The following is a 17,615-nucleotide window of genomic DNA, read 5'->3' as shown; positions in this document are numbered from 1 at the left end:
TGCACCGTACTATGATAAATTGTGTGCCATTGTATCATTTTTAGGCGCAAATACCGATCTTTACCAGCAAAATCTCTCTTCTCACGCAGGTACGATAATCAGCTAAATGAACACCATAAATAAATCAATCTTTACTCCATACAAAATAGTTATAAAATGCCAAAGAAGAGATTAAAAGGATAAAGCATGAAAGGAATATTATAATTCCATGTTTAATCCCCCCGTTTTCGAATACTAGTGTATAAAATTGTGCAATGCACTGGCTAAAAAAAATAAAAACATCCACAAGAAATATCAAAGTCTATTTCGCATGTTTCCCCGGGACCATTCATTGTCTTTAGGTGATGAAAAAATGTGGCGAGTGCCTATTTATTTATATTTAAGTTTAATATAAATGAATCGACCTGTTTTGAAGTGAAAGTCATAGTAGTATCATAGTGCATCGCTACCAAGCAGTCATGTAGCGTGGAGACATGTCCAGACCCCTCTGACCTCCCATCCCCTCGAAATATAAAAGCACAATTACTTTTACAAAATTTACTATTGATTTACAAAATATTTCTTAAAAATCAAGTTTTTCGATTATGAAATGTGTTAAAAATTATTTTTAAACCCTCTACTTAGTAACCTGTTTTTCTAACATTTTCCCCCAGACCCCCATAACTTGGACACCCCTATTCCCCCCCCTCCCCCCCCCCCCCCAACGAAATTCCTGGCTATGCCACTGCTACCAAGCATTGCATGCAAAATCACGATCCGCTGACACATGCGCCTACCTATCTCCTAGCACACAGCCTATCGTGGTGATCAGCTCACAGCATCGATCTCTTCAATGGAAGTGATGCTGACGGCTATTTTGAAAGGGGGCACGGTGACCTACTAGTTAGAACGCTTGGTTAATGATCGAGGGGTAACGGAGCTAAAACCTCGGTGAAACATCCGAACATAAATCCTTGAGATGCTGGGTGACTTACGGAAGAGAACTGCCCCGCAACCTTGGATATGCGGAATTTGCATACATAACAGTCCCGGATGAGCTTTACCAATACCTATGCAAGTATGCCAAATTACGCCACGACACCAAGCGAGCTCGTAATAATGAGAATTTTCATTTCATATTCGGCTTTCTTCCACTTTTCCAAAGGTGTGTAAACCTGAAAAATAAACTTCAATCATAAACTCGCTTCTTGTTTCAATAAGGAACATATAAAACGTAAAATATGAGTGAATTTAAAGTTGTTAGCATTCCAATCACAGTTTTCCCCTTGTTACCTAATATTGATGTAAAAATTTGGTTTGATCCACTAACTTTGAAGCGAATGGAAATCTCTACCAGTGAATTTCAGCAGCTGCAGGGGTAGATATGTTTAGCGGCAAAAATAACTCTTCCTTGGAAAGACGATTGCACGATCAGCATCACAAGTGTGGTTTCAACTTTATTTTGTCATTTAAAAATGATAATAAATTGAGATGAACAGAAGTTGCTTAAATAAATTGCTAACAATCACTCCATGATTAACGCAGTTTATTTAAGGAAATAATAAGTTCAAATTCATAAAAAAGGCACAATATCGGGGAATAAAAAATTACCCAGATATTATCAAAATCATGACTGACACGAAAATATAGGATGAAATATTATTATTAGAATAGCAGTAAATATTTCTTCGGTAGTCTCATTTCACCACGAAGCACGCGAAATACCTTAAAATTTTACGGAATAATTACTTATAACGTTTTCAACCTTTCGATCCATCAAGCTTCATTTACTCCAGCCTTACTTATCTCAAATGAAAATCCAATGAAAATTTCAACCCTGACCCCATCACAGGTAAAAATAAGTGAAGCCTTTGCATTCAGAAGTAATAAAATATAGTTACAATGTTGTCTCACTCCTGTGAAACGCGTTTCAAACAGAACCAGCGAATTGCATTTTTGACTGAGCCTCTATTACATTCGAGTACAACAACCAACAAAACGTTTTCCGTGGGTCAGAGAGAAAAAATTAATTTCGTTAGTGTCTATGGCTCCAATAAAAATTATTTTGTCTGCGTTATTTTCATTCATTCGTGAAGAAAAGGATAAAAATAATAAAAGCAGAGACGATACCTTATTGGCAAATGCATGAAATATAAATTTTTCAATGATTTCTTTGTATAGCGACTAGAACAGATGCTCCGATGTAAAGATGAATATAATCGTACTTGCTGAATTAAAAAATGGATAAATTATGGCTAAGTAAGGTACTGGTATAATGAGACTATAATAAGCGAAAGAATTCTGGCCGCTATGCACGGTCGGCTCTTACCGCAAGAATTTCTCATCAATGATTAATGAAGTAAGTTACAACAGTTTACCCCATGAGTGATCATATATGTGGCAAATATTTGATACTCCATGGGAAAGGTATAATTTACACGGTGATTCTGCCATCAGACTGCAGATGACATCTAAGCATATACCTATAGGATGACAAGTAGGAGTTACATTTTAAATAAGTTATAACCAGTTGCCAGTTTCGTTTGGCGCTCTTAGACTATATTACTCGCGCGGAAACCCGAGAAAAAAGTTTATTCATGAGCTTTTACTTCACTTGTCATTACATTTTGCGAAATACCCACTCCTTTCGAGAGGATCTCAAAATCTATCGAAAATCCATAACCTGACATCAAAAAAGGTTTACAATCCAAGTTACCATATTATCATGGCACACGGAGATTCTACCATCATATGGTTGATGGCATCTTAAAAGATACCTTTAGGATGGCAAATAGGGGCTACATGTTAATTAAGTTACAACCAGATGCCATATACCAGATACTATTAGCTTTTACTTCACTCGTCGAGCCATTTTGATAAAAAAAACCTTCATTCGAGAAGATCTTAAAATCTATGTGCCATCCATAACTTGACATCAAAAAAGGTTTTTGATCTGAGTTATCACATTATTTCATGGCAAGGGTATAATTTACACGGCGATTCCACCACCAGCTATCAAGCATGTGCCTGAAGGTGACAATTTTCTGTGGGCTTTAAAAAGTTTCCACGACGCTGCCGCAACCCCTTCTACCGCAAACGTCCAAACCCACCGCGTCACCCGTTGGCGCAGTGACCACGAAGGCATGACCGTCGCATCAATGCAGCACATGTTACAGGCCAGGGTGTATTTCGGAGCTTACATTCCCAATTTGTAGCCATCATTGAGTTACGTAGGCTAAACTGAAATGAATCCCGGCTAGCCCAGTCAATTTACGAACTTTGGCAAGCAGTTTACCTCAATTTTCAAGTTCTACCGTCCGATAACCCTAATTCCTCCGCCGAGGTCGCACGTCCCACGCTAAATTGAAAATTCGCCCTACCTGTGCAATTTCGCGATGGTGCTAAAAGTCATAACGTGAATTTATTGCACCCAATCATTCCCACATGGGGAAAATATTGTGCGTTGCCTGAGCACGATAGCTATTAGGAAACATCACCCATTAACAAAATTGGCCCACTGAGAACGCCACTAAAAATTCTGCAAATATTCTCCGTAATGTTTCTCGCTCATGCATAAAAATGCTTGCGAGATATTAATAATAAAAATTTTGAGAAAATATGCGTAGCGCGAGTAAAATGATTTAAAACCTAACTTATAAAATTGAAATGCGAAATGCTGGAGACTCTGAATGAAACAAATTTCATCCGTTTATATTGCCCTATGGGATCTATGATAGGGAAATGTATAACTCAAACTCAGGTAATATTTTTGCAACTTCAAAAGCCAAAAGTAAGTATTTTTGTTCAATTTCTTTTGATGAGTGTTGGTACGTGAATATAGATAGAATTTTGAGTATTTTTCCTCGATATAAGATAGACAGTATCGGTTCAATACCATTCGATTACATACTTTGCCAGTAAGTTATTTTGTATCAACATGGCTATTTGTTATTTCCTTTGTTATTAAGTTCTAATGTTTTCAGCAAGAAGACTATGATGCATTATGTTAGCAATTAAAGCAATTTCAGGTCATTTTAGAGTAATTTGGATACCTATAACGACAGACCCGAAGCACTGTCACAACCGCCCCAGGGGGGTGTCTTGTCATTTATTTATAACTTGCTCCTATAACCATTTTGTTGAGATAACCATTGTGTTCAGGAATACAAATTTAATTTTTATACGTATACTTTCGTACTAATTTCATTAAGAAATACTATTTGTTCAGCTTGATAGCCTACTAACAAAACTAATGGCGATCAAATGAAAATTGTCACAAACTTACCCAATCTCCCCTACACGAAAATATTCGGTAATAATTTCACTTTTACATATGCATGAGAGAGAAAATTTTGCCAACCAATACTCCAATTAAAATTCAGATAAATTCCCACGTTTCATTCTTAATTCCGAGAGAATGCTGTAATATTTGACTGAACATAGGTTCAAACTGCATCCAAGAAATTAATTAACAGCAAGAAAAGTGTAACAACAAATTCAGCAAATATATTGATAGAAAACTGACTGCGATGGAGCAACTATGTTTGATATCCATTCATGGTTGATTATAATCTTTTTAAGCTTTTTGAATTCGAATAAAAAATATAGGTAAATTAAATCCTTTATACAAGTTAACCATTACATTACCAATGGGACAAATATTTCCCACACCCGGGACGCTATATACCAAAGGGTTTATAGGAGCCAAAAAAAATGGCAGTCAAAGGGAACTTTAAAAAATGGATTACATAATAGAAGCAAAACACACTGGAACACGATAAGCCTATTCATTCGCAAAAATATGCACTCGCTTCAATCCTTGAGAGAAAGAAAGCCATAAAACCATGCAGGAAGACATTCACTTCCTCATTTACGACCATCGCCGATTCTATAGAGCGTTCCACATTTAGTTGACAGTACGGGCCTTATGGATAACAGTGTTGCCAAGCTTCCGCTCCGCCGGCAGGCATCCTAACAGCGTATGCAACCACACATAATATGGCGCCAAAACGGTTTAGTTCAAAAAGGAGTTAGGGATCGCACGAAAGACTGCGTAAATTAAGGAATTTTTTAGCGTATATTACAATACCTTTGCGGCAGTATAAAAGGAAAAGTCTTTTGTTATTTCATGTACGTACTTATTCAATGCACAAACTGAATAATGAATAATCTGTAATGTAAAAAATAACAATAAATTGAAGGATAATAAAAATTATAGCCGCTCCTGAATGAGACAAAATTTCTATTCCTTCCATATTATGCAATATTTGTTGGCTCTAGCTAGTATTACATGAAAGGCGATTTTGTATAAGACATCATCAATCTTTAATTTTTCTAAATTTTCCCGTACTTGGTTTATTGTTAATTAAAGATCTCTTTTCAAGCTGACATCTTCAAAGCTAATTTCCTTAATGTTCTCTTTCTTTCACCTTGTAGTAGGCAAGGATTCCAATTTCCTTGAGTAATAAGAGGCATTATCTACCACTATAATTGATCCTTCGGGTAAGTTTGCAAGAAGTGAGTGCTCAAACCATCTCTCGTAACACTCGCCACCCACTTCTTCATGCTCATCCATTGAGTTCTTTTTGTACAGAAACACATGCGATGCTCCTTTTATGAACCCATTTTCCGTTCCTGCGTGTATAATTGCAAATCGTCCTCCTCGGGAAGTGGGGGCCAAGCCCAGTATTTAGGCCAGCAAGGAAAGCTTGACGCGGATTTTCTAATTGTTTGTTTCGCAAACTAATGTTCACTATTTGTCCAACATTAATCCAACTTTCGCCTGTTAATACTCTCGTCCTGTGTTCGCGACGATATTTTTTTAGCTGCCTTAAATAATAATTAATTGTGCCACCAACGAATAATATCATCCCTTTCGATAAGGATGATTCTTTTCCCCCTGCGTTCGTACACGAAGCCTATGTCCAAAAGAAGACGATATAGTGTTGTCCTTTTGTAATCTGGGAGAATACTATCCATATTCACCGGGTTTCAGATGGATTTTAAAGTCGGAGGAATAATTTTCACGAAGGATTCATGTACCTTCCTTCTAATTCCCGATCTCACCAAACCGTCGAAAATCACTGCCCTCGAATTTTTGTAAGGCTGTCTAATTTCTTTAGTTTTTGAAGGAGTTACCAATGGACCACGGGAGCTTTCCTTTCTCACTCTGTAAATAGTGAACTCCTAGCACCCAGTAGCCTTCGAAGCTTCTCGGCAGGCCTCACTAATGCTGAGAGATTTCCTTATGTACGAGAAGACTTTGAGCACCAACTGTCTTTCGTGGCTTATGAGCTTCTCACCTTTTCTCCTCTTCTTTGTATCGGACATATTGATTGGGCGTGTTACAGCAGAGATAAGTGTAAAACACACTTCACAATTCTCAAGTTCAATACACCACACAACACTTGTTCACTCCAAAAAAATGCAGTGACAAACTGAACGCCTTCGTAAATTCTTCCCTCGGCCCCTTCGGCCTGGGTCGCTTTTGGGGCAGGTTTTATGGTACCCTATGAAAGGAACTCAGAAAAAACCCAAGCCCCCTTTTGCAAATGCGTGCACTGGATGGGGTAGTGTTTGGTACAGATTATGAGATATTCTTTTTCTTGGTTTCCCCGATGGGACCTAAACACCCAAGGTGAAAGAGTCTTACTTCCAAGCCGCTTGCTTACTTTCGTGTATCAATGTATTCAGATAAAAACACTGCTGTTACGACGTATAAGTAGGTATTCTCTGTTTAGGATATCAAACGAATACATAAATACATTTCATAGTATGCATTGACAAAAAACTCCTTTTCCGCCCGAGAATTTTCCCTCTGCGCGCAAGAAAAAGCAAGAAGCCCGCCCAGCGGCACCGTAATATTTTTTCTTAAGATCAAAACCTTGTAACTCGCTTCAGAATTGATGTAAGTCAATGATTTTTTCACCAAAAATAACCTTGTAGTTTTCTCCACATTTGGTACGCAGCATATAGGGACCTACGACGTAAGAAACGTAAGTTAGTAAGCGACTACTTTTTACCTTGCAAAAATCAAAATTTTCTTGTCCTAAAGTGTGTTACGTCAGCATAACAACATTAAAACTCAATATTTGTACAATTGGTGAAGATTTTCAAGCAGAAAATAGTGTGAAGAATTTTTTGCAAAAAAATTCAATTCAATACAGTCAACGGTCAGGCAGAAATTGCGAGAAGAAGATAAAGTAAAAAAATACACGTTTCTGACGGAAATTTACGGAAATGTTTTTTATAGCTTTTGTTATAATTTTTATCGAAAAACTATTGGCGCCAATGAATGCAGCACCTTTTTCTACATTAGAATAAAATTTTTAATCAGTGCATAACGCAACTTTAATTTTCGTGCTGTTGTTGACAACACCGCGCTCCTGGCCTTATGGAGATTAACATGGGAAACGATTCTCCATAAGAGCCCATACTGTCAACTAAATGTGGAACGCTCTATAGGAGGGGAGCGGCCTACTTCAACATAATGTTTTACAGGAAAGTGAAAGCCACCGTAACGCATATACGAGATAATAGGCCACGTAAGATGATGACGCCGATTGCCGTCATTCATGTGATTAATGATTAAGGAACGAAACAATTATCGGTCAAGCTCGGGTTGCAATTAGGCGTGCCTTCGCACATCAATTGGGATAAACATACAGTGAAACACCGTCAGAGAGAATCCAGGACGCATGGTGAAAATTATAAACGCCTTTCGGTATGGTGTCATTCATACACTCCTATATCTTCAAAATGTGAAATAAGGCGAATCATCACACGATCCCTTTCATCGATTAACTTTGAGAAAACATGACACCTCATCAACCTAACACATCAAATAGTTAAGACTATTCACGTATAATCATAAACATATAGCGGTGAACGAAATAAGTATTCTTGTGAGGGATTCATTCCTCGTAATAAGAACTTAATGCTGATCAAATATCTGATCAATCGGAAGCCGCGAATAAAATCAAAAAAGTATATCACATAACAAGATTGGGTAAATAAGTGTCGGAGATTAGATTATTCCAAAATTAATGAGATCGATGGAGATGAGTTTTAGAGGGTAGAGAATTGGAGCTATAGATACCACGGGGAATTTTTTTATCTGACTTCTTCCATCAAATTTTTCCCTCAAATCCGGCCAGCTAATAAACTGGAGTCAGGTCCTTTGACTTCTTCATCCCAATATACTCCTCGCCCTCAGCTTGGATTCTTCGATTTATACCTCCCATTCGGCAGACTATTTTGATTTTGACTTCACCCTCCCTGATCCAATTACATTCTTTTCCTGCAACAAAAATTCCCGATGCTCTTTTTTTTATTTCTCATAGGATCTTCTTCAGTTGAAGGATTTCTTTCAGTACTCATTTTTGAATTCCATCCCAATATTTTCGCGAATGCAAAAATTCCACTCGGAGAGGTGAATTGAAACGGAATATGTTTTTTTTAATTGGGGAATAAAGATGAAATACCGGAAAAACATTTGTGAGAAAACTAACCACCTCAAAAATATCATAATGTTGTGCAAAATATGTAATAAGTCCAACGGAAAAATTTGGCAAGATAACAATAAAAATTCAAAATCATATGGATTGGTTTGTCTAATCAAGCAATGGTGTACCGCGGTGGGAGCTGAGTTTGAATAAAACTGACCCCTCAGGTTCTATGCTTCTCTATTATAAATTGCACTTTTAGAATTCTCCATTTTTCTAATATCTCCTGTATACATCTAAAAATTCAGCTAAGGAACTTTTCTTCATTCTACCTTTTTCATCCTTCCTTTTTATTTTAATCAAATCCTTTTCAAATAGTTCTTTTTCATTTTACTATAGTAAAAAAATAAAAACCTTTCATGCATTTATGTATCACAAAAATGTAGTCAGATTCATTCATAGCCCTGATGAAGGTATAAAAATATACCGAAACGTTGGCCAAAAATTTGTATTTTATTCTTAAAGACCTACACTCTAAGACACTAATCAACGTTCATAATATAGACATACGGTTATGATAAAAAAATCTATACTATTGGCAAAAAATTTGCTGTGCTGTAAGAGATAAATAGAGCGTAAAAGGAATAGATGAGACGCTGACAAGATATTCCCATGATTTTCCTGGTCAAAGTTGAGAGGAGGCCTTTTTCAGTGCGGGAAAGAGAAGGAAAAAAAACGAATGATAAATCGGTTCGACTTGGAGAGAACCTCTTCGTCTTGAAAGGAGTCGCCTAATCCAAGTGAAATCACCTGCCACACGGCCGGGAGAGAGGAAAGGCTGGGGGGCCCAAGGGATTTAAGTCCATTGCCCCGAGTTTCACTAGGTCTTGTGATGTTGAACGCGAGAGCTTCCGGTGGAGTAGCCAGCGAGAAACCACTCTCGATCTGATAAATAGATATCGATAACCTTATACTGAGCAAAAGGAATTTTTACTATCAAGATATGCAAAGAACCACCGCGAAAAGATGATAGGATTTTATAGGAAAACAGGAAACGGATAGAGGACGTGTTCGAGTACACAGGACCATCACAGAACATAATAAAGAATCAAACTCTGCGATTCACAGCATCTTCGGATTGGTAGCACATCCTCGTAAACAATGGTCAAGTTTGTACAATCATCCTCCGTAATATTTCAAATAAATTTAAATAAGAAGCGAAAATCGTAGAGCAGAATGAAATCAATTTTCGGCAAATGTAATTCATTTTTTATTTAGCTAATATTTATCCATTTTACTTTCTTCCCATTAACATTAACTCAATTGACTAAATACTTTGTGTGCCAACGAAATTATTCACACTTTGATGCACTTGAGAATAATGATAAATGAAAGAATTGCTTAAAAATAAATCAATGACATAAAAATAACGTAATTTCACACCGGCACTGAGTTTCGATCATAATTGACCAAAATCACCCATAAAACTCGATCAGGAACCAACAGTACTTTTGTTATTTAGGCAAAGTTGGGAAATGACCGTTTATAAACTTTCGCCACGAGATTTTATAAAATTTATTGTGTTATTACATAATTTTATCCTAAAAATACTTATGATTTCCAGTCTCGGTAGTCAATTCCCTTTACGCTTTGAAAAATTTGATTCCTGGCCCATAAAATGTGAGAAAACCGGTAAATTACAATTTCAAACTGGAACCCTCATTAATCACCTGCACAAACAATACATAATTGTCTTTACGCTGTGGCATGTGAACAAAAATTGACATTTCAATAGGTTAGTGAGCAATGCTTTTTTATTTATTTATTTCGTAGAGATATTAAGTCCCAGAGGTACAATAACAGAAATGAAAAAATAAAAATGGTGCCATTAGGTAGAAATGTTAAACTGTAATTGATAAACCTAAAATATTTGATAATTTATTAGCAAAGAACAACCTAAAGACTCCATAGAAGATCGTAAGATTTTCGGGAAGCTCAATTACAATCTTAAATCTCCCTATTCAGCAGTCAATTTCTTTATTCTTCCTCTTCTGGTCTCTTCTACCATAATTCGACGGTAAATCAACCATGTCTTTCATGTATGTCATCTACAAACACGATCTCTCCTAATCTGTTTAGTAGGTTGAGCCTATGTTTCATTCTTCGCTCAAGTAAGAACTCCAAACTTTTTTTTTAAACTAACAATTTTTCATATTACGCCACATCGTTTCGCAAACCACCGATTAGATTCTCAACCTAGGGGATAGGCACACATGTATAAGACTCCTGAAAAAAACTTTTGCTAACTTTCTTATAGACTTAAGCACGCAAAGGTGACACTTGACGCTTTCCTTGATGCCTAATGCTTTAAAAACCACCAAAGTCACGGGAGGGAGAGGGGGATCATTGGCGCAGAATAAAGAGAGTAAGGCACGCGACGCACGCCTTTGTCTCCTCGAATCTCGGTCCGGGTCACCAATCAGTCTCTTTCACGCTCGAGGGGTATGTAACCTTTTAGCGAAAAAAAATATATATGAGGGAATAAAAGGAGCTCCCTCTCTCTCTGTGTATAAAAAAGAATAACACACAAGCACGCACACGAAGCAGCTGGAACAGATAGGACATTTCTCCGAAGGGAACGCGCGAGTAAAGCCCGAGCTACAAGTGGGAGTCGAGCGAGAAGAGAAGTGGAAAGATGGGGGTTTTTACGCCGAACACTTCGGCAGGGAGGAGAACTGTGGGGTGGGAGGTCATAAAGGGAGATATTACAGCCGCGGAAAGCGCGCGAGAGGTGAGCGAGGATCTTGTAGCGCATGCGCACAAATATCCCTAATAGCACCAAAAGGATTATATCTAGATTTAATGCGTATCATAGTATACACTGTATACATATTATATCTGTATAAAATACATGTAAATGTCCTCTGCCACGCAGAAAATATCTAGATATTAAACGTATTATATCTGCTGCCATAATATGGATTTGATATAGATTAAATACGTATAGCTCGTCGTTAATTGGTATATCATACATATGTAATACATGTCTGATGATCCCTGCTTACGCCGTAAGGATATTATTTGTATATTTTAAAGATACTGGAATACATCAAGGACCACGGATCATCAGACATGTATAAAATATGTTTAATATACAGATTTGCAAATCTGTATACCGATGTATTTCGAAATCTTAAAAATATACAGATATAATCCTTTCGATGCTACTAGGGATATTCAGGAACTCTGCGCGGGCTTCCTCAGTCAAGATGGAGGCGAGGGGTCGGGTAAGGAAAAGAGATGTAAGGGCCAACAGAGAAGATGGAATGGAGGAGAAAGGAGAAGGGTAGGTCAAGGAGTAGAAGACCCCGAGGACTGTAGGCGGGAGAGAAAACCCTGCGCAATGGATATTTTCGTCGGGAATTCTGGGGCCTCGAAAGGGAGAAAAAAATCGGGACGCTAACTTCGTTGCCGGAGCAAACTGAATTGCTCCTTAGGAAAGAAATGAGAGGAAGAAAAAAACACGAAAGTACACCCCGAGGAATTCGCGGCGCTCCATAATGTTAACCCACTTGGTACTTTGATGCAGATTAGTTCCCTTTTGGGAGGAGAAAAGTTAATGCTTTTTTTATAAACTTATTTCCGAATCCTCATGAATATATTAAGGAGTTAATGAAAGAGTTGAATGGTATCGTCTCGTGCCCATTTCTTGGACTCTTTCACTTTGAGGAGGAAAGGAGTTGTTGCGAATCAAAAAAATAAATATATAAGTTTGCCGAGCTCGTCTCGGAGCTGAATTTCTGGAAGAATTTTCTCTGTTTTTTAGATGCATGTCATGAGCAATGGGATTAAATCAAATCTTGTTTATCAAAGGCACGAAAAAAAAGTGTCATCCGCAATAATCCAATTTGAGAAAATCAGAAATCCTCTTCGAATTAAGTCACCAAAAAATACAGCTGGAGCATTTGCTTGTACTCCCAAAAATCAGTCATGCAAGTCATAATGCATTAGTACTTGGGATCCAATTAAAGGGTGCGATCCTTTTGCGACGTATCTTCCTGAATATTACCTGAATTACATGGATATACATTTTGTGACGGCATCCTTAACTTAATCGTGATAACTAGCAATTCATACTACGAGAAGAGCTAATTAGCAATCAGTTTTTGAGGAAAAGAAAGAAGGTGACTCGAAAAAAATACTATGAGGAGTACTTTAAAAAAATGTCTTGTGACTTGAGTATAGAGTCGGATTTTAGTTAAAGAACCTATTCATCCTCAAGATAGGTAACTCTAACGCAGCAAGGTCTAATAAGAACGAAGGTACACAAATAAATAAAGTACATTAAAAGGATATCACTATTGAGAAAGACAGTGTATTTTCAGTAGCTGAAATAATTATCTGTTTTCAAGGACTTTACCATTAGTAAGCAAATAAACGTATCAAATGCCTATATATAAATGAAATGTTAGCAAATTCATAAAGGTGTGCAAAAATAATTACCTCCAAATGAAGAAAAAGAGGAATAACTCCACTACCCAAGGTCATTATCCGATGGCTCATGGGAAGAGCAATAATCATTGAAGGAGGTGTACTTACCTCCTCACATAATTTCAACACAACAATATATTTAATACAGCGTACGGAATAATATCAGCTACAACGAAAGTCCACTACGATCGAAATAATTCACACAGACAAGAAAATGCACTATTCAACTTAATTGCGAAAGATTTTAGCTTTCCATTTAATCATAAAAAGGAGATAATTGTAACCCCTAAGTCATATTGCAACGCGACGAAAATTGACGAACGGATATAGCTTCTACGGCTACATGAAAGATCGAGAGCACTTATTGTTAAATGATAAACATTCTGAAGATTGTATTCACCTTCTGCACAAAAACATATGCTTAAAATCTCTTAAGAACTCAATCTTCTCAGCGTACACTAATAAAGTAAATGTGAAATGAGACAGACCTGTTTATCTGCATTCTCCTTGTTCTTGGAAGCGCTGGCAGCCGTAATGAGTCTTTCGCAATAGCAGCCTTCAAGGAGCAGCACGCCGGAGGGCCGACTACATGAATCGGAGTCATAGTAAAATAGGAGATTCTGAAAACAAGAAAAGTGTCGATTAAAATTGTTGGCCCAATATGTTTTTATAAAAGCAGTCACAACCGCAAGCAAAAGGTAGTAAGTAACATTATTTTAACACCTAATGAAAAATAAACAAGTAGTGCTGAATAATTTTATCGGTAAGGTACTTCAGAACATCCCATTTAAGCACATATGTAACAAGCAATAGTATTAAGCATGAGATCCAATTGGCGAGGGTGTTTTTTTTTAAGTAAACACTTTTTCAAAATAAAATTCAGATGTTGTTTTATTGGTATTCGGAGGAGTCGACTAAGCTAAGGTCATTTGCGCCATAAGGAAAGAAAGGGAAGGTCAGGTAGAGAGAATCCCAGCGTCCGCACAAGTCTGCTTGTAACGAAAGGCTACGAGGGGACCACGGCTTACCGGCCCATTCGACGGACGGAGTGCTGAACTCCAAAATGTAATGAAACTCTTCCACCGCCAGAACTTGATCCCGACCGCTTTGGATGGGATGGCAATACTCCAGCCAAAACACCGACCCAAACCCCTGGTATAGTTTTATAATATAACTTGATTATATCTACCATGGTGAACTGAGTCCACACACTATCAAGCCATATACCCAATTTTCAGCCATAAATTAATTTTTCTCTAGTGTAAAAATATATAGTTATTGTCAAAATATAGCTAATGTTATGCATAAGAAATACTGGCAGTCCTGTTAGTTTATCCTAGAAGTTACATGTAATATTACCATGGTCTAAATTACTACCGGAGACTTGTTTAATAGATGTGGAATGACAAAATTTTTCAGTCTCCTCCTTCAGATGTGTGCGAATGCCCTACAAGTTTCAGGAAAAATGAAAAGGAGGAATATTCCTGGCATCCAAATCGATCATCATTTAGACCACTATGAGCATCTTCGCTTTACAGGGTGGGCATTTTTTGCACATGCAGTTTACGAGCAGTGTTTATTAATCTGGATTGACGTAGAAAATTTTTCAGATATGTCTTTTCCGAATAACGCATTGCTCTTTCCCGTAAAAGGGCAAAGGACCTCGCTACTCTCTTGACTTTGAGGAAAGCGACTCAAGTACCCTGCGGTGTCAGATAGATCGCGAAACGCACTTGAGGGGTCGCAGCATTGCGATGGAAATAACCTTCGCACTGTAATGAAGTAAGAAATGGAGTGGGGCACAGGATGGTGTCCGAAAAGCAGGCGTTTAGGCTGCTGTTAGCAATGAGAAGGAAAAATGATTGTATTGCAACTAAGCTTCTAACTTCTAAGAGTAGCTATCTTAACAATCAAACTACCAATAAGAATGCAGCACCACAGGATAATATCAAAAGCATTGAAATAGGCATAATTTTCAGGATAATAACTTCATGCAAACAAGAACTCAAAGAAAGGCACTAGATTTTACTCATCATCATCACTGTTCAACAATAATTATTGCTTTGGCGCAGCTCTCCATTCAATTCTCCCATAAGTTTTCACACCAACGTATTTATTCTCTTTTACATCCTTTCTTACCTGTTCCATATATTTCATTCTTAGTGTTCCCTTTACCTTTTAGCCATCTACTTGTTCATCAACGATTGTCTTCAGCAGGCCATCATTTCTCAAGATATGGCGTATAAGTTTGTTCCGTCTTCTTGTCAAGAATAGGAGAGAAGAGAAACCTCATGAAAACCTTGACAAGAAGACGGATCAACCTTATAGGCCTTATCTTGAGACATGATTGCCTGATGAAGACGATCGTCGAGGGACAAATAGATGGAAGGAATGGAAAAGGAAGACCCGAGTGAAATATATGGAATGGAAAAAGAAGGATGTGAAAGAGAAGAAATGCTTAGATGTGAAAATATTAGTTGATAGGAGAACTAGGAGAGATAGAGTCACTAAATTAACAACAAGATTTTACAGAAATATGATTTAATGCTTTCCCGGCGAATAATGTGGGTAAACTTTTCTCGGGATTCCCACCGGGTTAATGTTTTTTATATCGGCCAACGTTTCAAGTACCGTCTCGGCACTCATCTTCAGGGCTGAATAATTAGTTAATTTTTTATATTCAGCCCTGAAGATGAGTGCCGAGACGGTACTTGAAACGTTGGCCGATATAAAAACACTAACCCGGTGGGAATCCCGAGAAAAGTTTACCCACAAGATTTTACAGAATCATTATTGAGCAAGCAACAAAACCTCAGAATGGCGAACAAGTATAGCGTGTATTATATAACATCGAATTTTTTCCTGTTTCATTCTCAAAAAATGATGAAAACATACAATAAATTCACATCCAATTGCCGAAATCGATTGGATCGACATTTGATGGTATAATTCACTCGTAATGATGAACAATGTACCTATAAACGCCTATCAAAGTCCACAAATCGTATTATTTCCCTTTAAAAACATAATTATCGCAGAGCGAAAATCGAGATTATTTCTTCTTATATTCAATCACAGACAAGCTATTTCGCCTAAAACGTAATGACACTACCGATGAATAAAAGTATTGCAATTTACAGCTCGTATGGGAAGAAATGGTCTCGACAAAGCGCTTTGGTGGAGACAAATAGTACTACCTACCGTTGAAATCTCAGAAACATCTGAAGTCCTCCAAGATACGTCGGGAGAGGAGATAAAGGAGGCGGAGGAAGGAAAAAATTGAGCCAGCTCCTTTTGTTCCCAAATGGCTCCTCAAGGGCTCTTTCTCTCTCCGAGGAAGAAACTTCCTTCTTCCCGCGCAGCAGTGCGCACTGCGCTATACATCCATTTGCCTTGGACTTGTCGACTGAGGCAACGAAACGGCAAAGAGAAAGATAGGGGAAATACGTTGGGTGGGAGGAAAATATCTCGAGGCAGAGTATGATTGTCCCTGGGGCAATTATGACAAAGAAACTCAGTATTTTGCCAAAAATTAGCCTACATACCGAGGGTTTTGGTCTGCTCCAGATTTAAGAATCACGTCTCGTAGCTTTTTCCTCTCAGGATTTTTAGCCAATAACGTTATAGCCGCTGAATGAATATTACAGTCTCAACTCAATTTGGCATACAGTTCAAGGTGTTTCCGGAGGAATCTGCAATACATCAGGTGTTAAGGTAGACAATTTTAAGCAATTTTTTTTACAAACATGAGGTTGCAATTCCTAAGTTACTGAGCTATGGAAACGCACTTTTCAGTTACCATGTTTTTCTTGGATATCTAGCCTTTGTGAATTAATACTCTAGATTTTTAAGCATTTTAAATTAAGGGCAAATCTTTGACCTTAATTAAGCGAGAGCTTTGCGCGAGTGTCAATAATATGATTGCGCAATCTTACCCATTTTGAAAATGAATGTTTCAGGCAATTATAATCGCATATTTTTGTCCAACCTTAATTACTCAATAACCTTAAAAATCCAGGTTATAAAATAAAACGTCGAAAAGGCTGGGTGTCCAAGAAAAATCGTTTTCATGGTAACTGCAAAGTACATCTAAATAACTGTTTACGCTAACTTGGCTTAGTAACTAGTGAGTTGCGACCCCATGTTTATATACAAAAATACTTTAATTTGTCTCCAATACCACCTACTGAAGTACTGCAGATCCCTCTTGAAACAGCTAGCATAATATACAGTAAGTATAAGATACAGTGTACGAGATGTGTGGTAAAAGTAATAAGACTGGCAATACTGCGGGCGAACTGGCAACGTTTTGTCTACCGTCCAGTGATAGACCGATTTATTCATCTTTTCCACTTCCTCTGTGTGAGTTTCAACTCCATTCAGCCAACACAATATTTTACAGCGCCTTCAGTGAAGTAGGTGTTGAAAAAATGGAGCATCGGAATTTAGAGCAACGTTGTGCGATAAAGTATTGTGTTAAACTTGGTGAATCCGCGAGTGTGACTTTTAAAAAGTTGAAACTGGCCTACGGGGCACATAGCTCATCAAGAGAACTTGTTGAAGATGAACCTCGCTCAGGAAGAACTTCAACTTCAAAAACTAACGAAAGCGTTGAAAGTGTGAGGGCTCTTGTGAGCTCAGACCGTCGTTTAACATTAAGAATGATGAGTGAACAGTTAAATTTAAACACTATAAACGTGC

At 37.6% G+C, this 17,615-nt stretch overlaps 1 protein-coding gene across 4 annotated transcripts in view; it reads right to left on the bottom strand.

Moving 5' to 3' along the window:
* Window positions 1-17,615, bottom strand: part of LOC124166353 (ras-specific guanine nucleotide-releasing factor 2-like) — a 590,936-nt gene that overhangs the window by 407,590 nt on the left and 165,731 nt on the right. For all 4 annotated transcript variants that reach the window (XM_046543819.1, XM_046543821.1, XM_046543822.1 and 1 more), the window contains exon 2: window positions 13,403-13,534. In XM_046543819.1, the coding sequence (XP_046399775.1) occupies window positions 13,403-13,534 (132 nt within the window). The remainder of the gene's footprint in view (window positions 1-13,402; window positions 13,535-17,615) is intronic.

This window comes from Ischnura elegans, chromosome 10, assembly GCF_921293095.1.
Source record: "Ischnura elegans chromosome 10, ioIscEleg1.1, whole genome shotgun sequence".
NCBI classification, from domain to species: Eukaryota; Metazoa; Arthropoda; class Insecta; order Odonata; family Coenagrionidae; genus Ischnura; species Ischnura elegans.
Note: the sequence above shows the minus strand (reverse complement) of the source record. Positions and strands in the feature narration are given on the sequence as shown.